General features: G+C 45.5%; 1 protein-coding gene across 2 annotated transcripts in view; it reads right to left on the bottom strand.

Moving 5' to 3' along the window:
- LOC143283658 (centrosomal protein of 135 kDa-like) overlaps window positions 1-27844 on the bottom strand; it is an 88346-nt gene that overhangs the window by 27202 nt on the left and 33300 nt on the right. For both annotated transcript variants that reach the window (XM_076589873.1, XM_076589874.1), the window contains 10 exons: window positions 26599-26814; window positions 19308-19373; window positions 17287-17437; window positions 14380-14624; window positions 12913-13038; window positions 9975-10067; window positions 8954-9016; window positions 5766-5930; window positions 4551-4628; window positions 3593-3744 (listed from right to left, as the gene is read on the bottom strand). In XM_076589873.1, the coding sequence (XP_076445988.1) occupies window positions 3593-3744; window positions 4551-4628; window positions 5766-5930; window positions 8954-9016; window positions 9975-10067; window positions 12913-13038; window positions 14380-14624; window positions 17287-17437; window positions 19308-19373; window positions 26599-26814 (1355 nt within the window). The remainder of the gene's footprint in view (window positions 1-3592; window positions 3745-4550; window positions 4629-5765; window positions 5931-8953; window positions 9017-9974; window positions 10068-12912; window positions 13039-14379; window positions 14625-17286; window positions 17438-19307; window positions 19374-26598; window positions 26815-27844) is intronic.

Here is a 27844-nt window from a genome sequence, read left to right as displayed (position 1 = left end):
AAGCAGATTTATATTTTCTCACAAACAAGAACAGAACACTTGAAAATGAAACAGATAGCAAGGGGAGACAGGGAAGCATGTCATGTCCATGTTGGATCAGCAGTTGTTTATGTGTAGTATGTGTCCACTGTTTTGTGATTTTGTTGTTTTTTAAATTTTTTTTTAGAGGTTGGTGATTATTTTGCAAAAATCACAAATAGTTTAGGAAGTGAAAGGATAAACCATTCCGTATCTGTAAAGAAGAAAAAAGAAGAAGAAGAAAAAAAAAGGGTGGTACTGTATCATTGTACAGTCACTGAACAGAGGTCAGACAGGGTGAGAGCTAGGAGTGCAGTGATGTCACTGTGGACTATGACAGACAGGAGTGAGAGGCTAGAGGCAGATGCCACTGTGACTATGACAGACAATGTGAGAGCTAGAGTGCAGTGAGAGGTCACTGACTATGACAACAGGTGAGAGCTAGGAGGTGCAGTGAGGTCCACAGTGGACTATGACAGACAAGAGTGAGAAGCTAGGAGTGCAGTGATGTCACTGTTGAGACTCATGACAGACATGTGAGAGCTATGAGATGCAGTGAGGTCACTGTGGGACTGTGACAAGTTGAGAGCTAGAAGTGCAGTGTCAGGTCACTGTCGGACTGTGACAAAGGTGAGAGCTAGGAGTGCGTGATGTCACTGTGGACTATGACAGACAAGGTGAGAGCTAGGAGTGCAGTGATGTCACTGTGGACTATGACAGACAAGGTGAGAGCTAGGAGTGCAGTGATGTCACTGTGGACTATGACAGACAATGTGAGAGCTAGGAGTGCAGTGAGGTCACTGTGGACTTTACAAGGTGAGAGCTAGGAGTGCAGTGAGGTCACTGTGGACTATGACAGACAATGTGAGAGCTAGGAGTGCAGTGAGGTCACTGTGGACTTTACAAGGTGAGAGCTAGGAGTGCAGTGAGGTCACTGTGGACTATGACAGACAATGTGAGAGCTAGGAGTGCAGTGAGGTCACTGTGGACTTTACAAGGTGAGAGCTAGGAGTGCAGTGATGTCACTGTGGACTATGACAGACAAGGTGAGAGCTAGGAGTGCAGTGAGGTCACTGTGGACTATGACAGACAGGGTGAGAGCTAGGAGTACAGTGAGGTCACTGTGAACTATGACAGACAAGGTGAGAGCTAGGAGTGCAGTGATGTCACTGTGGACTAGGACAGACAGGGTGAGAGCTAGGAGTGCAGTGATGTCACTGTGGACTATGACAGACAGGGTGAGAGCTAGGAGTGCAGTGATGTCACTGTGGACTAGGACAGACAGGGTGAGAGCTAGGAGTGCAGTGAGGTCACTGTGGACTATGACAGACAAGGCGAGAGCTAGGAGTGCAGTGATGTCACTGTGGACTATGACAATGTGAGAGGTAGGAGTGCAGTGATGTCACTGTGGACTATGACAGACAATGTGAGAGCTTGGAGTGCAGTGATGTCACTGTGGACTATGACAGACAGGGTGAGAGCTAGGAGTGCAGTGATGTCACTGTGGACTATGACAGACAAGGTGAGAGCTAGGAGTGCAGTGATGTCACTGTGGACTATGACAGACAGGGTGAGAGCTAGGAGTGCAGTGATGTCACTGTGGACTAGGACAGACAGGGTGAGAGCTAGGAGTGCAGTGAGGTCACTGTGGACTATGACAGACAAGGCGAGAGCTAGGAGTGCAGTGATGTCACTGTGGACTATGACAGACAGGGTGAGAGGTAGGAGTGCAGTGATGTCACTGTGGACTATGACAGACAATGTGAGAGCTTGGAGTGCAGTGATGTCACTGTGGACTATGACAGACAAGGTGAGAGCTAGGAGTGCAGTGAGGTCACTGTGGACTATGACAGACAAGGTGAGAGCTAGGAGTGCAGTGATGTCACTGTGGACTATGACAGACAAGGTGAGAGCTAGGAGTGCAGTGAGGTCACTGTGGACTATGACAGACAAGGTGAGAGCTAGGAGTGCAGTGAGGTCACTGTGGACTATGACAGACAATGTGAGAGGTAGGAGTGCAGTGATGTCACTGTGGACTATGACAGACAGGGTGAGAGCTATGAGTGCAGTGATGTCACTGTGGACTATGACAGACAATGTGAGAGGTAGGAGTGCAGTGATGTCACTTTGGACTATGACAAGGTGGGAGCTAGGAGTGCAGTGATGTCACTGTGGACTATGACAGACAAGGTGAGAGCTAGGAGTGCAGTGAGGTCACTGTGGACTATGACAGACAAGGTGAGAGCTAGGAGTGCAGTGAGGTCACTGTGGACTATGACAGACAATGTGAGAGGTAGGAGTGCAGTGAGGTCACTGTGGACTATGACAGACAAGGTGAGAGCTAGGAGTGCAGTGATGTCACTGTGGACTATGACAAGGTGGGAGCTAGGAGTGCAGTGATGTCACTGTGGACTATGACAAGGTGGGAGCTAGGAGTGCAGTGATGTCACTGTGGACTGCCACAGACAAACCGGAGTGTGGCTGTGTATGGGGTGAGGGACTTGGAATGAGTGGCATGGGTGTGGGAGTAATGCCACTGAAACGGTGCGAATGATGGGGCAGCCAAACAAACAAAAAAAAGGAGTGCGGTGAGGACCTACTTGATGATGGGCGCATTAACCAAGTGGTTAAAGCTTTGGACTTTCAATCTGAGGATCCTGGGTTCGAATCTCGGTGACGGCGCCTGGCAGGCAGAGGATGGAGATTTTTTTGATCTCCCAGTTCAACATATGTCCAGATCTGCTTGTGCCTTAACCCCCTTCATGTGTATATGTGAGCAGGAAATCAAATACGCACATTAAAGATCCTGTAATCCATGTCAGCGACTGGTGGGTTATGGAAACAAGAAGAATACCCAGCATGCACAACCCCGAAAATGGAGTATGGCTGACTACATGGCGGGGTAAAAACAGGTCATACACATAAAAAGCCCAGTCATGTACATACGAGTGAACCTGGGAGTTGCAGACCATGAACAAAGAAGAAGAAGAAGAAGGCGAAAAAGAAGAAGATGACGACAAAGAAGAAGAAGAAGAAAAAGACAAAGACGAAGAAGAAGAAGAAGAAGGAGAAGAAGGAGAAGAAGGAAGATGAAGAAGAAGAAGAAGAAGAAGAAGAAGAAGAAGGAAGACGAAGAAGAAGAAGAAGAAGAAGAAGAAAAAAACAAAGAAGAAGAAGAAGACAAAGAAGAAGAAGAAAACAACAAAGAAGAAGAAGACGAAGAAGGAAGACGAATGAAGAAGAAGAAGAAGAAAACAAAGAAGAAGAAGAAGACAAAGAAGAAGAAGAAGAAAACAAAGAAGAAGAAGAAGAAGACAAAGAAGAAGAAGAAAACAAAGAAGAAGAAGAAGGCAAAGAAGAAGAAGAAGACGAAGAAGGAAGACGAAGGAAGATGAAGAAGAAGAAAACAAAGAAGACGAAGAAGAAGACAAAGAAGAAGAAAACAAAGAAGAAGAAGACAAAGAAGAAGAAGAAGAAGGCAAAGAAGAAGAAGAAGAAGGAAGATGAAAATAAAGACAACAAAGAAGAAGAAGAAGAAGGAAGAAGAAGACGAAGACGAAGAAGGATGACCCACTTGAGCTGTGCAGCGGAGGACCTGAAGCGGGCGACCTCCTCGTCCATCTGGTTGAGGCGGAAGGCCTGGTCCTTGGTCTGCTCCTCCAGCCCCTTGTTGTCGTCCTTCAGGGAGGACACCCGCGCCAGCAGCTCCTCCCGCTCCGACTCCACCTGCCACCAGCAACACACACCACCCCACCATCGCACCCTGCCAGCTTACATTCACATAGGCATGCATCGTTATAGTGATAAAGGCTTATTATGTTAATGCTAATAATAAAAATAGTAACAATAACAACAATAATAATCAAAACCATAGTAATAATGATGATGATGATAATGCTACTATTACTACTACTAATAATAATAATACGAGTACAGTTCCATTCCAGTCTCAAGGAGGTGTACAGATCCAGATACCTAAGACCACATATGCAGAAAAAAAAATCTTATACACACACATATATATATTTATTTTTTAAACATAAAATGGTAAGGAAACATTCACGCAGATATACATTACCACTAGTTATAATCATGACAATAATAAGAACACATACACACACTCACACATACAAATATACACATGCAGACTGATCCATATATGCTACACTACATCTGCTGCACACACACACACACACACACATATGCTCACACTATAACATGTGGATGAAACAGATGCTGATCCACATAAAACAGACATGGAAAGGAGTGCCTTAATCATGCACAGACTGTTTAAAAAGGAATGGTTTTAGATTGATTTTAAAGGATATGAGTGAAGGACTGTGAGGTACTGACAGAGGCAGAGAATTTCAGGTTTGAACAGACAAAGTACTAAACAAAAAAAAAAAAAGTAAATATAAATGTAGTGATGAAGCAGACTACAATCATGTAATAAGCAGTTTTCTTTTATGATAAAAGCCACAAGCAGCAATGCAAAGATGTTAACTTGTTTTTTATAAAATCCATGCACTCACAGTATGCAACGTGGCTTCAACGTCTTCTATCCGCTGTTCCAGTTTGGCCCGTTCTGACAGTGAAGAATCTGTAGCAATCTGAAACAATGCCAAACAAGATAATAATAATAAATATAAAAAAAACCAATCAACCAATCCATGAGATATTTTTTGCTGCTTGAGATTAACCATGCAGATGTGTGTCAACTGATCATTTGCACTCATGCCTGACTGAATGTGTGCGGGTGTACATACATGTATGTACAGACATCAAACCATCAGACCTCAACTATGTTTCCAGCAGAAATTTGCTGCACCTTTCTTTCTGATTGGAGCTGAACAGTGAAACAGCAAGGTCAAGAAGCAGAGGTCGTGTTGCAAAGTGTGTGTTTGTGTGTGGAGTGGGGGCCTAGTGGTAACGCGTCCTAGAAAGCGAGAGAATCTGGGCGCACTGTGTCTAATCCCACGCTGGTCAGTATCTTCTCCCCCTCCACAAGACTTACAATCTGGATACCGGTTCAGGTGAGACAAAAAAAATGGTCCTGTGTGCAGCATGAACTTTTAACATATAAAAGAACCCACGGCAATGAAAGGGCTGTCTCTAGCAAGATTCTACAGAAAAATCCCCTTTGACAGGAAAACAAACACACCTGCAGGCCGACAGGAAAAAAAGTAGTGCTCTCACTGTAGTGGCAAGAGACAAGCTAAGCCGCATATGTACTGAAAATGGCATCAGAGGCGATACAAGTGGAAATTTTTTTTTACTGCTGCTGAAGTGATTGAAATGCTTCAAATTGAAAGTTTCGACATCGACAAGGATGATGACGACGTTGAATTAAGTATCTGCAGTAAAGAAAACTACCAGCAAGAAGGTACCAATAGTAACTCAGCTTCTGAGAGCAGTGAAGAGGGAGGGGGGTGGGCGTTCACATGACGTGAGAAGAGGGGTCAGTGGGTCAAGTACAGTGAGTTTCATTCAGTTTTCTTTATGTTTTGTATTTTTTGTGATTTTTTTTCCTAACCCTAACAAATGGGTTGTCTGTAGGGAAAAGCAAGGGAGAGAACAATTTGTCCGGATTAGTTAACACAACACAGTACAATACAATATAATACAAGGCAATGCAACACAATACAACACACCAAAGCACACAACACAACACAATATACAACACACCAAAGCACACAACACAACACAATACAACACACCAAAGCACACAACACAACACACTGACCCACCTTGATGCGTTCTCGCAGACTGTCGCGCTCGGTGGTCATGCGCTGGAGGTCGGCCACAGCATCGTCGCGCTCGTTCTCCACCTTCCTCAGCACCGCCTGGGCCGCCAGGGACGTCTTGGGCGATGTGACCAGCTCTCGCCTCACCATCATCAGCTCTTCTTTCGTCTGTTGCACAGCAAACATTCCTTCTTTGTCCAGCAGTGATACTTATTCGTTTAACCCACTCTATCCCAGGGAGTTTACAGCCGTGGCAGGTTTCCCTACCAATCTGATTCAGAAAATGTAACGAAACTGACCTGTTTTTCCTTCAAACTGACACATGTGGACACAGTTGGTAATACTGACCTGTTTTCCCTTCAAACTGACACATGTGGACACAGTTGGTAATACTGACCTGTTTTTCCTTCAAACTGACACATGTGGACACAGTTGGTAATACTGACCTGTTTTTCCTTCAAACTGACACATGCGGACACAGTTGGTAATGCTGACCTGTTTTTCCTTCAAACTGACACATGTGGACACAGTTGGTAATACTGACCTGTTTTTCCTTCAAACGGACACATGTGGACACAGTTGGTAATACTGACCTGTTTTTCCTTCAAACTGACACATGTGGACACAGTTGGTAATACTGACCTGTTTTTCCTTCAAACTGACACATGTGGACACAGTTGGTAATACTGACCTGTTTTTCCTTCAAACTGACACATGTGGACACAGTTGGTAATACTGACCTGTTTTTCCTTCAAACTGACACATGTGGACACAGTTGGTAATACTGACCTGTTTTCTCTTCAAACTGACACATGTGGACACAGTTGGTAATACTGACCTGTTTTTCCTTCAAACTGCCACATGTGGACGCAGTTGGTAATGCTGACCTGTTTTCTCTTCAAACTGACACATGCGGACACAGTTGGTAATGCTGACCTGTTTTCCCTTCAAACTGACACATGTGGACACAGTTGGTAATACTGACCTGTTTTCCCTTCAAACTGACACATGTGGACACAGTTGGTAATACTGACCTGTTTTTCCCTTCAAACTGACACATGTGGACACAGTTGGTAATACTGACCTGTTTTTCCTTCAAACTGACACATGTGGACACAGTTGGTAATACAGTCTGAGTTAGTTCCCTTGGCTTGTACTTTACACATTTGCAGTGAAGTGGAAACTCTTTCAAACACATTTTGACGCTCAAGCAATGCTAAAGGGCAGATTCCAGTAAGTCAATACTTTGTGCCCCATCAGTGCAGGTGTACTGCAGTTTCTGTGGCCCAGCCCTACAACAGTCAAAGCTATAGTTCAAGTTCAAATGAAAAAGGCACACAATGTCATCAAAAACATGCTTCATCCTTTTGAAAACACTGGTGAACAACACTGAGGCCGAAGCCAACAAGCTGAAAGCACCAAATGAGAATGCAGCTCACTGATAAAGCCAAACTGAACTCGCCACAACAGTGCAGAAACATCTGCAATCAGTCCAAGGAAGCAGCCAGGTACTATGGACGTGTAAGTGTTCCTCTGTGTGTGTGTGTGTGTGTGTGTGTGTGTGTGTGTGTGTGTGTGTGTGCTGTGGAAGCTGCAATACGTAGCCTTGAAATGAGTGTGTGGAGGAGGGGAGTAGAGGAGGTGCAGGGTAATATGTGTGTGTGTGTGTGTGTGTGTGTGTGTTGGGGCTCATGTACGTTTATGTGTATTTGACTGTGCTTTCATATCTGTGAAACTGCATGTTTGGTGCATATCTGTTATGCATATGTGTGTGTATGTGTGAATGTGTGTCTGCATGTTTTATATTTATTTGCTTATTTATCATCATTGTTGTCTTATTTATTTATTTATTTATTATCATTATTATTACCTTAAAATTTTTAAAATTTTTTTTATTTCTTTATTTATTTATGTACGCTTATAGTTGACTTCAACAAGTTTTTGCGCCTTATACATATTATTATTATTAGTAGTAGTTCTTTCTATGTATTTATCTATTATTTATTCACCCCCCCTTTTTTTTTTGCTCAAGGCCTAAGCGTGTTGGGTTATGCTGCTGGTCAGGCATCTGCTTGGCAGATGTGGTGTAGCATATATGGATTTGTCCCAACGCAGTGATGCCTCCTTGAGCTACTGAAACTGAAACTATGGACAAATCAGCACGTGGGGTACAGAGTGTCAGTTCTCTTCATGCCCTGTGGCACATGAGGTCCCCACTGCTGCCTTTCTTGTGCTGTCTCAGCTAGGTCCACCCCCCACGAGGTACTGCCAATGGCTGACATCAATCAATGTCCACATCACTCAAGGTAAAGCTGTTGTGTCCATTTTTTTATTTCAAGACTTTTCCAACATGACACTTTGCTGTCCCCTCCCCCTCTCCCAAAGACTACCAGTTTCTCAATGAAACAAGGACCAGGTTTGCCACACAACTGTGTATTGTCAGAAAACAGCTTTACTTTCACCTTCCTACCTTCATGTTTTCAAAAAAAAAAAAAAAAAAAAAAAAAAAAGGAAAGTCATCTTTCCTGGAAAATGCTTCTTTTTGATATACATTCCAAATAAACCTTATATCTTTAAAATCTGAGCGGCATTTATTTCACACCATTATCTGTAGTCATTTTTCTTTCTCAATATTTTGCATCAAAGAGTGACTGAATGAATGACACAGGAAACGAATGACAAGCGCCTAGGGCAGTTCTGAATCAGCTCTGTCCAGTTAGGCAACCTGGTGTGTAAATTATACATGACCGTGTTTGTAAAGCACTTACAGTTTGGTCTCTGGCCAAAGATAGGTACTATATATGTATCAAGATTAGTAGTAGTACTGCTACTACTATTACCAACAATATTTGTTGTAACAATAATATAATTCATAATAATGACTATTATCATTATTATTATATTAATATCAATGCTAATGATGATGATGATGATAATAATAACAACAACAATAATAATGATGATAATACTGGAATGAAATAATAATAATAACAATACCATCACAACAGCAAGGAAAAACAATTTTCAGCAAAACTAATCCACTTGTTGCTAAAAAAAACCCCATAAATCATATACACATGCAATGATGCATGCACATGTATACATTCTTTCAGACAGATAACACTCACCCAGTTTTTCTCATTTACTGGCTTTCATGACAAGAAAAGAGAAAAGAAAGGTGTGTAGTTTACCTCCTGGTACAACGCGGTCAGCTTGTCACGCTCTGCCGTCAGCACAGTGACATTGGCCTGAATCTGTGCAACGCATCAAACCCACATCACCACCCACACATTCAACGCATCAAACCCACATCACCACCCACACATTCAACGTACCAATCCCACACCATAGCCACACATTCAACGCATCAAACCCACATCACCACCCACACATTCAACGCACCAAACCCACATCACCACCCACACATTCAACGCATCAAACCCACATCACCACCCACACATTCAACACATCAAACCCACATCACCACCCACACATTCAACACATCAAACCCACACCACCACCCACACATTCAACGAACCAATCCCACATCACCACCTACACATTCAACACATCAAACCCACATCACCACCCACACATTCAACACATCAAACCCACACCACCACCCACACATTCAACGAACCAATCCCACATCATCACCTACATATCCAACACATCAAACCCACACCATACCCACACATTCAACGCACCAAACCCACATCACCACCCACATATTCAACACATCAAATCCACACCACCACCCACACATTCAACGAACCAATCCCACATCATCACCTACATATCCAACACATCAAACCCACATCATCTCCCACACGTTCAAATGCATCAAAACCACACTATAACCCCATATACATATAACATTTAAAAAAACCCCAAAAAACAAAAAACACACAAAAACCCCACTTTATTACCCACAAATTCTTCACACCAAATAGCACAAAACCCCATCTGAACGATCTGAAAATCATTATTACACACATATACATACACACACTTTTACACATAGTACACATACACACAGACACATGCACACACACACACACATACACACACATGCAAACACACACTCACACACACACACACAAAATACATACGCATGCACATAATACAAACACATGCTGACACATATACAAACACGCACTCACACACACACACATGCATGCACACACATACACACAAAAGGAGCATACACACCTCAGCCATGTGTCGTTCAAATTTGTCCAGCAAGGCTTTCAACTCATCTCTTTCCCTTGTCAGTCGGAACACCTCTCCTTCATCAGCCGCGCTCTGCAACACACATCACAGCAACGCACGTCACAGCAACACACATCATGGCAACAAACTTAAACCACTGTACAGCAACACACATCACCCATTGTACAGCAACACACATCACAACAACACACATAACCCATTGTACAGCAACACACATCACCAATTGTACAGCAACATACATCACACATTGTACAGCAACACACATCACAGTAATACACATCACCCATTGTGCAGCAACACACATCACAGGAACACATATCACACATTGTGCAGCAATATACATCACAGGAACACATATCACACATTGTGCAGCAACACACATCACAGTAACACACATCACCCATTGTACAGCAACACACATCACAGCAACACACATCACCCATTGTACAGCAACACACATCACAACAACACACATCACCCATTGTACAGCAACACACATCACCCATTGTACAGCAACACACATCACAACAACACACATCACCCATTGTACAGCAACACACATCACCTATTGTACAGCAACACACATCACAGCAACACACATCACCCATTGTACTGCAACATACATCACAGCAACACACATCACCCATTGTACAGCAACACACATCGCAGCAACACACATCACCCATTGTAAGCAACACACATTCACCATTTGTACAGCATAACACATACAGCAACACACATCACATTGTTACAGAACACATATCGCAGCAACAACATCACTATTGTCAGCAACAACATTAACATTGTGCAGCAACACAACATCACCATTGTGCAGCAACACACAACACAGAAACACACCATACACCCATGTACCGCAACAAAATCACATTGTGCAGCAAACACAATCAAGAAACAAATCACATTGTGCAGAAACACACATCACCCATTTGTGCAGCAACACACATACAGCAACACACATCACCCATTGTGCAGCAAAACATCACAGCAACACAATACATTGTGCGCCAACACACCATACACAACAAAACACATCACCATCTGTGCAGAAACAAAATCACATTGTGCAGAAACAACACATCCACAGCAAACACATCTACCATTGTACAGCAACAACATCACAGCAAAACACACATCACCATTGTACGCAAACACACATCACAGCAACACATATCACCCAGTGTACAGCAACACACATCACCCATTGTACAGCAAAACACATCACAGCAACACACATCACCCATTGCACAGCAACACACATCACTCACTATACAAGGTTCAATATTCTGGAAATATCCAAGTTCTTTGTAATTTTAAAACCTAAACCTGATCCATTTCTCTGTCAGGCAAACAACCATTCCCTCTTCATCAGCCACCCCCCCCTCCGGCAACCCCCTCAAACAGCTGTCTCACCTTGACAGGTGACCCCCCCTTCAACCCCCCTCAATCAGCTGTCTCACCTTGACAGGTAAACCCCCCTCAACCCCCCTCAATCAGCTGTCTCACCTTGACAGGTGACCCCCCCTTCAACCCCCCTCAATCAGCTGTCTCACCTTGACAGGTGAACCCCCCTTCAACCCCCCTCAATCAGCTGTCTCACCTTGACAGGTGAACCCCCCTTCAACCCCCCTCAATCAGCTGTCTCACCTTGACAGGTGAACCCCCCTTCAACCCCCCTCAATCAGCTGTCTCACCATGACAGGTGAACCCCCCCTCAAACAGCTGTCTCACCTTGACAGGTGAACCCCCCTTCAACCCCCCTCAATCAGCTGTCTCACCTTGACAGGCGAACCCCCCTTCAACCCCCCCTCAATCAGCTGTCTCACCATGACAGGTGAACCCCCCTTCAACCCCCCTCAAACAGCTGTCTCACCTTGACAGGCGAACCCCCCTTCAACCCCCCTCAATCAGCTGTCTCACCATGACAGGTGAACCCCCCTTCAACCCCCCTCAAACAGCTGTCTCACCTTGACAGGCGAACCCCCCTTCAACCCCCCTCAAACAGCTGTCTCACCTTGACAGGCGAACCCCCCTTCAACCCCCCCTCAATCAGCTGTCTCACCTTGATAGGCGAACCCCCCTCAAACAGCTGTCTCACCTTGACAGGTGAACCCCCCTTCAACCCCCCTCAATCAGCTGTCTCACCTTGACAGGTGAACCCCCACTCAACCCCCCTCAAACAGCTGTCTCACCTTGACAGGTGAACCCCCCTTCAACCCCCCTCAATCAGCTGTCTCACCTTGACAGGTGAACCCCCCTTCAACCCCCCTCAAACAGCTGTCTCACCTTGACAGGCGAACCCCCCTTCAACCCCCCTCAATCAGCTGTCTCACCTTGACAGGTGAACCCCCACTCAACCCCCCTCAAACAGCTGTCTCACCTTGACAGGTGAACCCCCCTTCAACCCCCCTCAATCAGCTGTCTCACCTTGACAGGTGAACCCCCCTTCAACCCCCCTCAAACAGCTGTCTCACCTTGACAGGCGAACCCCCCTTCAACCCCCCTCAATCAGCTGTCTCACCTTGACAGGTGAACCCCCCCTTCAACCCCCCCTCAATCAGCTGTCTCACCTTGACAGGCGAACCCCCCTTCAACCCCCCTCAAACAGCTGTCTCACCTTGACAGGTGAACCCCCACTCAATCCCCCTCAATCAGCTGTCTCACCTTGACAGGCGAACCCCCCTTCAACCCCCCTCAAACAGCTGTCTCACCTTGACAGGTGAACCCCCACTCAACCCCCCTCAAACAGCTGTCTCACCTTGACAGGTGAACCCCCCTTCAACCCCCCTCAAACAGCTGTCTCACCTTGACAGGCGAACCCCCCTTCAACCCCCCTCAAACAGCTGTCTCACCTTGACAGGCGAACCCCCATTCAACCCCCCTCAATCGGCTGTCTCACCTTGACAGGTGTGCCCCTGGAGGGAGTGGCAGACCGGCGTAATGCCTTCAGATTCTCGTACTCCTTCTTGTAGTACTCCTTCTCCTCCTCCAGCACTCGCACCATCGCCTCCTGCTGTGCCAGGGCCTGGGGGCAAAGGTCAGGGGGGTCAAGGTCACTGAGGTGGTGGTGGGGGGAAGTGTGCGTGTGTGTGTGTGTGTGTGTGGGTGTGTCTGTGTGCTTGTTTGTGTGTGTGTCTGCATCTGTGTGTGTGTGTGTGTCTGCATCTGTGTGTGTGTGTGTGTGCTTGTTTAGCTTGTTTGTTGTCTTGTTTACGGTTTTATGTTCGTTTGTTTTGTTTGTTTATTTATGTAATTATTTATTTACTCATTGCATTGTACTGTATTGTATTGTATTGTATTGCATTGTATTGTATTGTATTGTACTGTATTGTACTGAACTGTATTGTATTATTATAATAAGAAATTTCTCTCTGTGTGAAATTCCCTCTGCTGTCCCAAGGAAGAGACTGTTGCTACACTGAAAGAGCCACCCATTTTTTTTAAAAGGAAATTTTCTATCTAAAATTACGTTTAAATAACATACTTACCGTGACCCAACTAGTGCAGACTCCGGCAGGGGTCTGACATTCCTGTCCTGTGCAAACTATCCGCCTATGCGGAGCAGACGAAACTACGGCCGATAACCTCCCGGAAGTAGGTAACCTCCCCTTTGTCCCGCTGGTTATCGCCCTCTTTTGACGGCAGCCATCATGACTCCTGTACCTGTGCTCTTCATACGGCTAAGTTTTTTTCGTATTTTCTGTCTGTCTGTCGATTCTCTGGCGTTCTTGTTTGTGGTCAAATTATGTCTCCAACCAGGTCACATAATTATGTAGCTCGATTGGGGAATCGTGCTAAAACTAAGGCGCGATAACTTTTTCTGTCTGTGATTTTATTTGTTTTCCTATCCAAGTGGATTTTTCTACAGAATTTTGTCAGGAACTTACCCTTTTGTTGTGACAGGTTTCTTTTACATGAGCTAAGCGCAGGCTGTGCAAGGCATCTCAGTTTATTGTCTCATCCAAATGATTTAGACTGGCATCCAGACCACCACTGAAGGTTTTGTGGAGGGGGAGAATTTACTGGTGAGTGCAGGATTTGAACCAGTCCACTCAGATTTTCTCACTTTGTTGGCAGATGCATTACCACAAGGCCAACATTCTACTGTTTATTTATTTATTTATTTATTTATTTATTTAGATTTTTGTGCTTTTTGTTTGACTTGTGAAGAAATACATGTGTAGAACATGTACGCACACACACACACAACACAAACACTGAAACGCACACTGACACACACACTGACAAACACACACACACACACACACACAAAAACACACACACAAACAACAACCAAACAACCGAAAAAAGAAAGAAACCAAAGCACACAAAACACAACGACAACAACGAAAAAAACAACTCCCACCTTCCTCTCCCCGAACCCCTTGTCCACGGCGGGGCTGGCAGAGCGGGAGGTTGGGCGTGACCACCGGGCCATGGGCTCCCCCCGTGCCAGGCGCTGCAGGGAGTCTGCCTGCTGGCGGTAGTAGTCGCGCTCCTCCTCGATGCCGCGGATGAAGGCGTCCAGCTTGCTGGGGATCTTGCCCTTCTTAGTGCCCGCCGGGCCGTTCTTCCGCTTCAGGCGCTCTATCTCCAGCACCAGGTCCTTCTCTGCAATATATATCATGATAATAATGATCAATCAATGAACGTTCTTCCGCTTCAGGTGCTCTATCTCCAGCACCAGGTCCTTCTCTGCAATATATATCATGATAATAATGATCAATCAATGAACGTTCTTCCGCTTCAGGCGCTCTATCTCCAGCACCAGGTCCTTCTCTGCAATATATATCATGATAATAATGATCAATCAATCATATGGATATAGCACCTATCCTCGATCGGAGACCAAGCTCTGAGTGCTTTACAAACTGTGGGTCATTTGCACAACAGGTCCTTCTCTGCAATGTGTTGGGGCCTGGTTTCATCATGCAGTGATAACAATGACCATCATAATAATGACGACTGAATGATATGGATACTTATATAGCACTTTGGTTTCATTATGCAGTGATAATCATGATGAATGAATGATGCAGTGATAATCATGATGAATAAATGATATGTATACTTATATAGCACCTATCCTTGGTTGGAGACCAAGCTCTAAGTGCTTTACAAACTCAGGGTCACTTGCACAACTGGCTGCCTGTTTAGGTGCAGCCTCCTGATGGCTGCCACTGGGCGCTCATCATTCGTTTCCTGTGTCAATCAATCAGATTTCAGGCATGCACACATACACACTCAGACAGACATGTAATATTTTACTAGTATGACTGTTTTGTTTATTTACCCCACCATGTTGGCAGCCATACTCCGTTTTCAGGGGTGTGCATACTGGGTATGTTCTTCACTTCTTGTTTCCAAAACCCACCAAAATCTGACATGGATTGCAAGATATTTAACATGCGTATTTGATCTTCTGCGTGTATGTACACACAACAAGTGTTCAGGCACTAGTTGGCCTGCACATGTTGACCTGGGAGATGGGAAAAATCTCCACCCTTTACCCACCAGGCACCATTACAGAACCCTCAGATTGAAAGTCCAACGCTTAACCACTCGGCTATTGCTATGATGATAACAATAATGATGATGATAACAATAATAATGATGATAATAATAAAAATGATACTAATAATAACAATAATTATAATAATCATAATAAGATGATGATAATAATACCACCACCACCAACAATAATAATAATAACAACAATGATAATAGTAATGATAATAATAACAATAATGGATATCAATATAGCACACTATCCAGAAATGTGCTCTGTGTGCTTTACAAAATGCATGGTTTCATACACATAACATCAGTGTTACACATACGCACCAAACTGTGACATGCTAACTGTACAAAATACATAGCACAATGCATACATACATTTCAACATACTTTCAAACATACCAGCCCCCCCCCCCAACCCCCTCCCCACAAACAAGTACACACACACACACACACACACACACACAATCGTACACATACATCACATGTGTACACTTACATACACAAACAGTCAAGCACACCACACACACAGGAGTATATCCCATTTGGATGGACCTGCCACAAGGACACTTATCACTGAGAGAAGAGGTGAGCTTCCAGGCCAGATGGAAGAGGTAAGGGAACAGAATGTTGGTGGTTGTCAGGATGTCTCTTGTTGTATCACTGAGAGAAGAGGTGAGCTTCCAGGCCAGATGGAAGAGGTAAGGGAACAGAATGTCGGCGGTTGTCAGGATGTCTCTTGTTGTATCACTGAGAGAAGAGGTGAGCTTCCAGGCCAGATGGAAGAGGTAAGGGAACAGAATGTTGGTGGTTGTCAGGATGTCTCTTGTTGCCCCACCCCCAACAACCGTTCAGTGTCCCCACTCTCCTGCCACCTCAACCCACCACCCCTCTCATCCCCGCTTACACAGGACCACACCTGGTGTAACAGTCTCAAAATACCCCCCCCCCAATCCACCCCCCCCCCTTGCTGAATTTTACCCCAGGGTCATTCTGGGCTGAGCCTTTCTGTGGGTTTAGTCAAGTTAGCGAAAAAGGGGAAGGGGGGTAGATCAGGGCCAGCCTTTTCTGTCACCTGACCACCTCTCCATTACCGCTTGACAGAAGCTAACATGGGGAAGCTCAACTCTAACTGCCTATACTGATTCTAACATGGCCTGATTTACCCCCAAGGGTCCTTTCAAACTATCCTAGAAAGAACCCCATTTCTGTTACATGCATAAATTCCCACAAACAGAGAAGCTACTGAAGCTTTGGGGGACATAGCACTGACACTCAAAAGTGACGACAGCCAGATTTGACCCCGAGGGAAAAAAACAACAGGGGTACAAAGAGGCTGCAACACCAGGTCGCTTTCTGCACCACTTTGACATTGCTGACTGCCAACAGTAGCCTAGGATAAATGACAGACTGACCATTTTATGACTGATTGATATGGACGCTTTTACTGCATCTATCCTCAGTCAGAGACTAAGCTCTCAGCGCTTTGGAGTCATCTGCACAACACACTGCCTACCCATGTACAGCCAACTCAGAGCTGCCTTTAGGTGCTCATCATTTGTTTCCTGTGTCATTCTGTCAGGTTTCAGTCACGCACACACACAACACACACAAACATACACCACACACACACACATACACCACACACACACACCCACATATATCAGAGTGGATTTTACAGTGAACTTTTGCCAGGGACAACTCTCTTGTTGCCGTCAGTTCTTCAGCGTGTGTACTTTTTAAAATGTTGACTGACCGTTGGCGGTGAGTTTGTTGTTGCGCTGCACCAGTCGTTTCTTCTCCTCCTGGAGACGGTCCAACAGGTCCTCCAGCTTGACGTTGTCTGCCTCCCGCATGGACAGCTTGGACTTGAGGTCCACATTGTCACTCGACAGCCGCTTGTTCTCCTGTGGGGGGTAAACAGTTTGGTTTTTATCAGGTCAGACCTACCATTTGTTCACCTGTGGGGGGTAATCACTGGTTTTTATCAGGTCAGACCTACCATTTGTTCTCCTATGGGGGGGTAAACACTGGTTTTTATCAGGTCAGACCTACCATTTGTTCTCCTATGGGGGGGTAAACACTGGTTTTTATCAGGTCAGACCTACCATTTGTTCTCCTGTGTGGGGTAAACACTGGTTTTTATCAGGTCTGACCTACCATTTGTTCTCCTGTGTGGGGTAAACACTGGTTTTTATCAGGTCTGACCTACCATTTGTTCTCCTGTGTGGGGTAAACACTGGTTTTTATCAGGTCCGACCTACCATTTGTTCTCCTGTGTGGGGTAAACACTGGTTTTTATCAGGTCTGACCTACCATTTGTTCTCCTGTGTGGGGTAAACACTGGTTTTTATCAGGTCTGACCTACCATTTGTTCTCCTGTGTGGGGTAAACACTGGTTTTTATCAGGTCCGACCAACCATTTGTTCTCCTGTGTGGGGTAAACACTGGTTTTTATCAGGTCCGACCAACCATTTGTTCTCCTGTGTGGGGTAAACACTGGTTTTTATCAGGTCTGACCTACCATTTGTTCTCCTGTGTGGGGTAAACACTGGTTTTTATCAGGTCTGACCTACCATTTGTTCTCCTGTGTGGGGTAAACACTGGTTTTTATCAGGTCCGACCAACCATTTGTTCTCCTGTGTGGGGTAAACACTGGTTTTTATCAGGTCAGACCTACACTTGTTCTCCTGTGTGTGGGGTAAACACTGGTTTTTATCAGGTCTGACCTACCATTTGTTCTCCTGTGTGGGGTAAACACTGGTTTTTATCAGGTCCGACCTACCATTTGTTCTCCTGTGTGGGGTAAACACTGGTTTTTATCAGGTCTGACCTACCATTTGTTCTCCTGTGTGGGGTAAACACTGGTTTTTATCAGGTCCGACCTACCATTTGTTCTCCTGTGGGGGGTAAACACTGGTTTTTATCAGGTCTGACCTACCACCTCTGCACAACATGTACCATTATCGGCAAGCTACTCAGAAAGGCAGAGTCAGACAGTCAGGATGAACCACATCCAGTTTTAGGATTTTTGAGATGCTCTGCTCAGGACGTGGGTGCAGAAGTATTCGGACCAAAACCAAATGTTTTGTCAACAGCTTCCTCCCTTAAGCAGTCAATGCCTCTGTCTCTAGAACTGACCCAAAATGTATATAAGAGAATTAGGCAATCAGCGTGTGCATGCACAAACACTGATATGCATAATTATGCATACATGTCTAAAATCCTGGTGTATTTGTGTTTGTATATGATTTACCCTTTGTGTACCTTTCCCCCCAATATTCTTTGTTAACCATGCAACACCTCGTAATGAAAACATATTCTATTTCTGTGATGTGTGTGTGCTATCTTTTTTTTAACATATTGTACCTCAATTACTGATTGATCTCTAACACTCAGTTGCTTCCCTTCAAGCTAGTACAGACATTTCCTGTGAACTGCAGTGGCCACATTCAATTTGGCTTTTCTCAGTCAGTTCTGTTCTATATTAATGGTTCAGCTTGTCGGCTTTAGCCTCTACACTGAGTGTGCGTGTGAGCTTGCCAGTGTGTGTGCATGTGTGTCGTGTGTGTGTGTGTGTGTGTGTGTGTGTGTGTGTCGTGTGTGTGTGTGTGTGCATGTGTGTCGTGTGTATGTGTGTGTGTGTGTGTGTGTGTGTGTGTGTGTGTGTGTGGTGTGTGTGTGTGTGTGTGTGTGTGTGTGCGTGCGTGCACGAATGAGTGATACAGATACGAACACACACAGACACACAAAACCCAAAAGAAACCTGACACTTACAGCTTTGAGCTGAGCCACAGTGTTGTCCAGGTCCTCCAGTTCATACCGGGACTTCTCCAGTTCAGTCTGCAACACAGCCACACACACTGTATTGTATTGATACAGCACACAGTGATCATGACAGCCACACAGCCACACACACTGTATTGTATTGATACAGCACACAGTGATCATGACAGCCACACACACTGTATTGTATTGATACAGCACACAGTGATCATGACAGCCACACACACTGTATTGTATAGATACAGCACACAGTGATCATGACAGCCACACACACTGTACTGTATTGATACAGCACACAGTGATCATGACAGCCACACAGCCACACACACTGTATTGTATAGATACAGCACACAGTGATCATGACAGCCACACACACTGTATTGTATTGATACAGCACACAGTGATCATGACAGCCACACAGCCACACACACTGTATTGTATTGATACAGCACACAGTGATCATGACAGCCACACACACTGTATTGTATAGATACAGCACACAGTGATCATGACAGCCACACAGCCACACACACTGTATTGTATTGATACAGCACACAGTGATCATGACAGCCACACAGCCACACACACTGTATTGTATTGATACAGCACACAGTGATCATGACAGCCACGCACACTGTATTGTATAGATACAGCACACAGTGATCATGACAGCCACACACACTGTATTGTATAGATACAGCACACAGTGATCATGACAGCCACACACACTGTATTGTATTGATACAGCACACAGTGATCATGACAGCCACACACACTGTATTGTATTGATACAGCACACAGTGATCATGACAGCCACACAGCCACACACACTGTATTGTATAGATACAGCACACAGTGATCATGACAGCCACACAGCCACACACACTGTATTGTATTGATACAGCACACAGTGATCATGACAGCCACACACACTGTATTGTATTGATACAGCACACAGTGATCATGACAGCCACACAGCCACACACACTGTATTGTATAGATACAGCACACAGTGATCATGACAGCCACACACACTGTATTGTATTGATACAGCACACAGTGATCATGACAGCCACACACACTGTATTGTATAGATACAGCACACAGTGATCAAGACAGCCACACACACTGTATTGTATTGATACAGCACACAGTGATCATGACAGCCACACAGCCACACACACTGTATTGTATAGATACAGCACACAGTGATCATGACAGCCACACACACTGTATTGTATAGATACAGCACACAGTGATCAAGACAGCCACACACACTGTATTGCATTGATACAGCACACAGTGATCATGACAGCCACACAGCCACACACACTGTATTGTATAGATACAGCACACAGTGATCATGACAGCCACACACACTGTATTGATTAAGGTCAGGTCAGGTCATTAGATCTGCTACTGGTAACCTGTAATCCAGTACAACCTGTTCAGGGTTGGGCTGCTGGCGACTAAACCGGCACTCCCACCGCTCCCTTCCGGGACTGGTGAGGCGGGTGGCTAGACACCCTTATGGAGATCCATAAAAGGGCATTGGCTCAGGAGAGCCACCGACGGCCATCTAGCTCCACTGTGCTGTGTGCATGCCACACGCAGTTGGCCACCGGGGTGTGTCTACCCATGCATGCGAAGTCTGGATCCGGCAGAATCTGCGGAAGAAACCTATCGGTTCAACGGAGAGGAAAGCGGTTACAGCAACGCACTGTGGAGTGCAGAGAGCAAGATGAGACACCGAAAGGATATCTTGGTCATCCACTGCATCCGTGCTCATCCTCCAGTCGTCTCGACTTAGTCTTGCCACTCGAAATTGGTGGACCCGGACGAGAGAGTGAGGTTGACGTTGCGCAACTCCTCTTCACTTTAAACAAACTCATCGCGCAATTCATCAGTCATCCAAAATGACCACCACCACCACCACCACCACCACCACCATTGTATTGATACAGCACACAGTGATTATGACAGTCACACACACAGTATTGTATTGATACAGCACACAGTGATCATGACAGCCACACACACTGTATTGCATTGATACAGCACACAGTGATCATGACAGCCACACACACTGTATTGCATTGATACAGCACACAGTGATCATGACAGTCACACAGCCACACACACTGTATTGCATTGATACAGCACACAGTGATCATGACAGCCACACAGTCACACACACTGTATTGTATTGATACAGCACAGAAAGATCATGACAGCCACACACACTGTATTGTATTGATACAGCACACAGTGATCATGACAGCCACACAGCCACACACACTGTATTGTATAGATACAGCACACAGTGATCATGACAGCCACACACACTGTATTGTATAGATACAGCACACAGTGATCAAGACAGTCACACAGCCACACACACTGTATTGTATAGATACAGCACACAGTGATCATGACAGTCACACAGCCACACACACTGTATTGTATAGATACAGCACACAGTGATCATGACAGCCACACACACTGTATTGTATTGATACAACACACAGTGATCATGACAGTCACACAGCCACACACACTGTATTGTATAGATACAGCACACAGTGATCATGACAGCCACACACACTGTATTGTATAGATACAGCACACAGTGATCATGACAGCCACACACACTGTATTGTATTGATACAGCACACAGTGATCATGACAGTCACACAGCCACACACACTGTATTGTATTGATACAGCACACAGTGATCACTTTATCCAGTTCACTCTGCCACACAGCCACACAGACTGACTGTATCAACTCATTGAGCCCTGTATTTAAGCATTGCTGTGGCCTCTCCTTTCCACAGTTTTCATGTTCCTACATACACACAAACCAGTTTCCATGTCCTACACACACACACACCACAGTTTTCATGTTCCTACACACACACAAACCAGTTTCCATGTTCCTACACACACACAAACCACAGTGTTCCTGTTCCTACACACACACACCACAGTGTCCATGTTCCTACACACACACACACACACCACAGTTTCCATGTTCCTACACACACACAAACCACAGTGTTCCTGTTCCTACACACACACACCACAGTGTCCATGTTCCTACACACACACAAACCAGTTTCCATGTTCCTACACACACACAAACCACAGTTTCCATGTTCCTACATACACACAAACCACAGTTTCCATGTTCCTACATACACACAAACCACAGTTTTCATGTTCCTACACACACACACAACAGCTTCCATGTTCCTACACACACAAACCACAGTGTTCCTGTTCCTACATACACACAAACCACAGTTTCCATGTTCCTACACACACACACAACAGTTTCCATGTTCCTACACACACACAAACCACTGTGTTCCTGTTCCTACATACACACAAACCACAGTTTTCATGTTCCTACACACACACAAACCACAGTTTTCATGTTCCTACACACACACAAACCACAGTTTCCATGTTCCTACACACACACAAACCAGTTTCCATGTTCCTACACACACACAAACCACAGTGTTCCTGTTCCTACACACACACACACACCACAGTGTCCATGTTCCTACACACACACACAAACCACAGTTTTCATGTTCCTACACACACACAAACCACAGTGTTCCTGTTCCTACACACACACAAACCACAGTTTCCATGTTCCTACACACACACAAACCACAGTGTTTCTGTTCCTACATACACACAAACCACAGTGTTCCTGTTCCTACATACACACAAACCACAGTGTTCCTGTTCTTACATACACACAAACCACAGTTTCCATGTTCCTACATACACACAAACCACAGTGTTCCTGTTCCTACATACAGACAAACCACAGTTTCCATGTTCCTACACACACACACAAACCACAGTGTTCCTGTTCCTACACACACACAAACCACAGTTTCCATGTTCCTACACACACACAAACCACAGTGTTCCTGTTCCTACATACACACAAACCACAGTGTTCCTGTTCCTACATACACACAAACCACAGTGTTCCTGTTCTTACATACACACAAACCACAGTTTCCATGTTCCTACATACACACAAACCACAGTGTTCCTGTTCCTACATACAGACAAACCACAGTTTCCATGTTCCTACACACACACACAAACCACAGTGTTCCTGTTCCTACATACACACACAAACCACAGTTTCCATGTTCTTACATACACACAAACCACAGTTTTCATGTTCCTACACACACAAACCACAGTTTTCATGTTCCTACACACACACACACACAAACCACAGTGTTCCTGTTCCTACATACACACAAACCACAGTTTTCATGTTCCTACACACACACAAACCACAGTGTTCCTGTTCCTACATACACACAAACCACAGTGTTCATGTTCCTACATACACACAAACCACAGTTTCTATGTTCCTACACACACACAAACCACAGTTTCCATGTTCCTACACACACACAAACCACAGTTTCCATGTTCCTACACACACACAAACCACAGTTTCCATGTTCCTACACACACACAAACCACAGTTTCCATGTTTCTACACACACACAAACCACAGTTTCCATGTTCCTACACACACACAAACCAGTTTCCATGTTCCTACACACACACAAACCACAGTTTCCATGTTCCTACACACACACAAACCACAGTGTTTCTGTTCCTACATACACACAAACCACAGTGTTCCTGTTCCTACATACACACAAACCACAGTGTTCCTGTTCTTACATACACACAAACCACAGTTTCCATGTTCCTACATACACACAAACCACAGTGTTCCTGTTCCTACATACAGACAAACCACAGTTTCCATGTTCCTACACACACACACAAACCACAGTGTTCCTGTTCCTACACACACACAAACCACAGTTTCCATGTTCCTACACACACACAAACCACAGTGTTCCTGTTCCTACATACACACAAACCACAGTGTTCCTGTTCCTACATACACACAAACCACAGTGTTCCTGTTCTTACATACACACAAACCACAGTTTCCATGTTCCTACATACACACAAACCACAGTGTTCCTGTTCCTACATACAGACAAACCACAGTTTCCATGTTCCTACACACACACACAAACCACAGTGTTCCTGTTCCTACATACACACACAAACCACAGTTTCCATGTTCTTACATACACACAAACCACAGTTTTCATGTTCCTACACACACAAACCACAGTTTTCATGTTCCTACACACACACACACACACACAAACCACAGTGTTCCTGTTCCTACATACACACAAACCACAGTTTTCATGTTCCTACACACACACAAACCACAGTGTTCCTGTTCCTACATACACACAAACCACAGTGTTCATGTTCCTACATACACACAAACCACAGTTTCTATGTTCCTACACACACACAAACCACAGTTTCCATGTTCCTACACACACACAAACCACAGTTTCCATGTTCCTACACACACACAAACCACAGTTTCCATGTTTCTACACACACACAAACCACAGTTTCCATGTTCCTACACACACACAAACCAGTTTCCATGTTCCTACACACACACAAACCACAGTTTCCATGTTTCTACACACACACAAACCACAGTGTTCATGTTCCTACACACACACAAACCACAAGGAACGAGAACCAACTAAAACAGAACTTCCACATGTGTGCGCACACATGTAATTTGGAGTATATTTTCTGCAGTTTTTTTGCAACAAAATAAATGGCAGAGAAGCCTGCCCAGGCTGTACACTGCCCAGGGTTTAATGGGTTAATACAGTATACAGTCATCATGAGAACACTTTATCTTCAAGTGTAAATGGCTACTACACTACTCCTCTCCCACACATAGGAAGAGGTTGCCAGAAAGGTTAAGATGCTGATCTGCCAATACAGTGTCCATGACGGTTTGGATTCGGATCCTGCTGTCGCCATTTCTCCCAAGTTTGACTGGAAAATCAAACTGAGCGTCTAGTCATTCGGATAAGACGATAAACTGAGCTCCCCCTGTGCAGCATGCTCTTGGCACACTGAAAAAGAACCCAAGGCAACAAAGGGCTGTCCTCTGGCACAATTATGTAGAGGGAAATTCACTCTGATAGGTACACAAATATATATGCATGCACTCAAGGCCTGACTAAGTGCGTTGGGTAATGCTGCTGGTCAGCAGGCATCCGCCTGGCAGTCGTGGTGTAGCATATGTGGATCAGCCCGAAACGTGTGACTCCTCCTTGAAGAAAACTGAAATTGAAGGTCTCATGGTGGTGTCACTGCATTCAGACAAATCCATATAAGCCACACCACATCTGCTAGACAGATGCCTGACCAGCAGCGTAACACTATGCGCTTAGGCACCGAGCGCATGCATATATATTTGTGCACCTATCAGAGTGGGTTTCTTCAACAGAATTTTGCCAGAGGACAACACTCTCATTGCCATGGGTTCTTTTTAAGTGTGCCAAGTGCATGCTGCACATGGGACCTCAGTTTATCATCTCATCCGAATGACTAGACACTCAATTTGATTTTCCAGTAAAATTTGGGCTAAAAGGGCGAGAGTGAGATTTGAGCTTACACCCATAAGGGCGAGAGCGAGATTTAAGCCTACACCCTGACAGACTGTACTGGCAGCCGAGTGTCTTAACTATTTTGCCACCTTCCTCCTCCTTGAGGAAAACTGAAAACTGACAGGGAAACCCTACCTTAGCCTCCCCCATCTCAAGGAAACGCTACCTTGCCTCCCCCATCTCAAGGAAACCCTACCTTGCCTCCCCCATCTCAGGGAAACCCTACCTTGCCTCCCCCATCTCAAGGAAACGCTACCTTGCCTCCTCCATCTCAAGGAAACCCTACCCTGCCTCCCCCATCTCAGGGAAACCCTACCTTGCCTCCCTCATCTCAAGGAAACCCTACCTTGCCTCCCCCATCTCAAGGAAACCCTACCTTGACCTCCCCCATCTCAAGGAAACCCTACCTTGACCTCTCCCATCTCAGGAAAACCCTACCTTGACCTCCCCCATCTCAGGAAAACCCTACCTTGACCTCCCCCATCTCAAGGAAACTCTACCTTGACCTCCCCCATCTCAAGGAAACCATACCTTGACCTCTCCCATCTCAGAAAAACCCTACCTTGGCCTTCCCCATCTCAAGGAAACCCTACCTTGACCTCCCCCATCTCAAGGAAACCCTACCTTGACCTCCCCCATCTCAGGGAAACCCTACCTTGACCTCTCCCATCTCAGAAAAACCCTACCTTGACCTCCCCCATCTCAGGGAAACCCTACCTTGGCCTCCCCCATCTCCTTGTCGGCGGTGTGGACCACCACGTCCTTGTCGGTCTGCAGCTTCTTGGCCATGAAATCCATGTTGTGCAGCTCCCGCTCCAGGTCGCGGTTGCGCATGGTCGCTCGTGATAGCTTGGACTCGGCATCCTCCGCAGAAATGCGCGTGTCGGCCAGCTTCCTCTCCAGCTCTCGGTTCTTCTGCTGCAGGAAGTCCACCTGGTGGGCCAGAGGAGATGTGTCAGAAGTATAGGGACTGCTGTTTCAGGACCATGTGGTGGGCCAGAGGAGACGTGTCAGTAGTATAGGGACTGCTGTTTTTGGACCATATGGTGGGCCAGAGGAGACGTGTCAGTAGTATAGGGACTGCTGTTTCAGGACCATGTGGTGGGCCAGAGGAGACGTGTCAGTAGTATAGGGACTGCTGTTTTTGGACCATATGGTGGGCCAGAGGAGACGTGTCAGTAGTATAGGGACTGCTGTTTCAGGGCCACATGGCGGGCCAGAGGAGACGTGTCAGTAGTATAGAGACTGCTGTTTCAGGACCATATGGTGGGCCAGAGGAGAGGTGTCAGCAGTATAGGGACTGCTGTTTCTGGACCATATGGTGGGCCAGAGGAGACGTGTCAGCAGTATAGGGACTGCTGTTTCAGGACCATATGGTGGGCCAGAGGAGACGTGTCAGCAGTATAGGGACTGCTGTTTCTGGACCATATGGTGGGCCAGAGGAGAGGTGTCAGCAGTATAGGGACTGCTGTTTCAGGACCATATGGTGGGCCAGAGGAGAGGTGTCAGAAGTATAGAGACTGCTGTTTCAGGACCATATGGTGGGCCAGAGGAGAGGTGTCAGCAGTATAGGGACTGCTGTTTCTGGTCCATATGGTGGGCCAGAGGAGAGGTGTCAGCAGTATAGGGACTGCTGTTTCTGGACCATATGGTGGGCCAGAGGAGACGTGTCAGCAGTATAGGGACTGCTGTTTCTGGACCATATGGTGGGCCAGAGGAGACGTGTCAGCAGTATAGGGACTGCTGTTTCAGGACCATATGGTGGGCCAGAGGAGACGTGTCAGTAGTATAGGGACTGCTGTTTCTGGACCATATGGCGGGCCAGAGGACAGGTGTCAGTAGTATAGGGACTGCTGTTTCTGGACCATATGGCGGGCCAGAGGAGATGTGTCAGTAGTATAGGGACTGCTGTTTTTGGACCACACGGCAGTCCCTGTACTGCTGGTGCCCCATTCTGTTACAA

The sequence above is a fragment of the Babylonia areolata genome, chromosome 7 (assembly GCF_041734735.1).
Source record: "Babylonia areolata isolate BAREFJ2019XMU chromosome 7, ASM4173473v1, whole genome shotgun sequence".
In the NCBI taxonomy this organism is placed as follows: domain Eukaryota; kingdom Metazoa; phylum Mollusca; class Gastropoda; order Neogastropoda; family Buccinidae; genus Babylonia; species Babylonia areolata.
The sequence above is the reverse complement of the archived record's forward strand: the minus strand, read 5'-3'. Positions and strand labels throughout refer to the sequence as shown.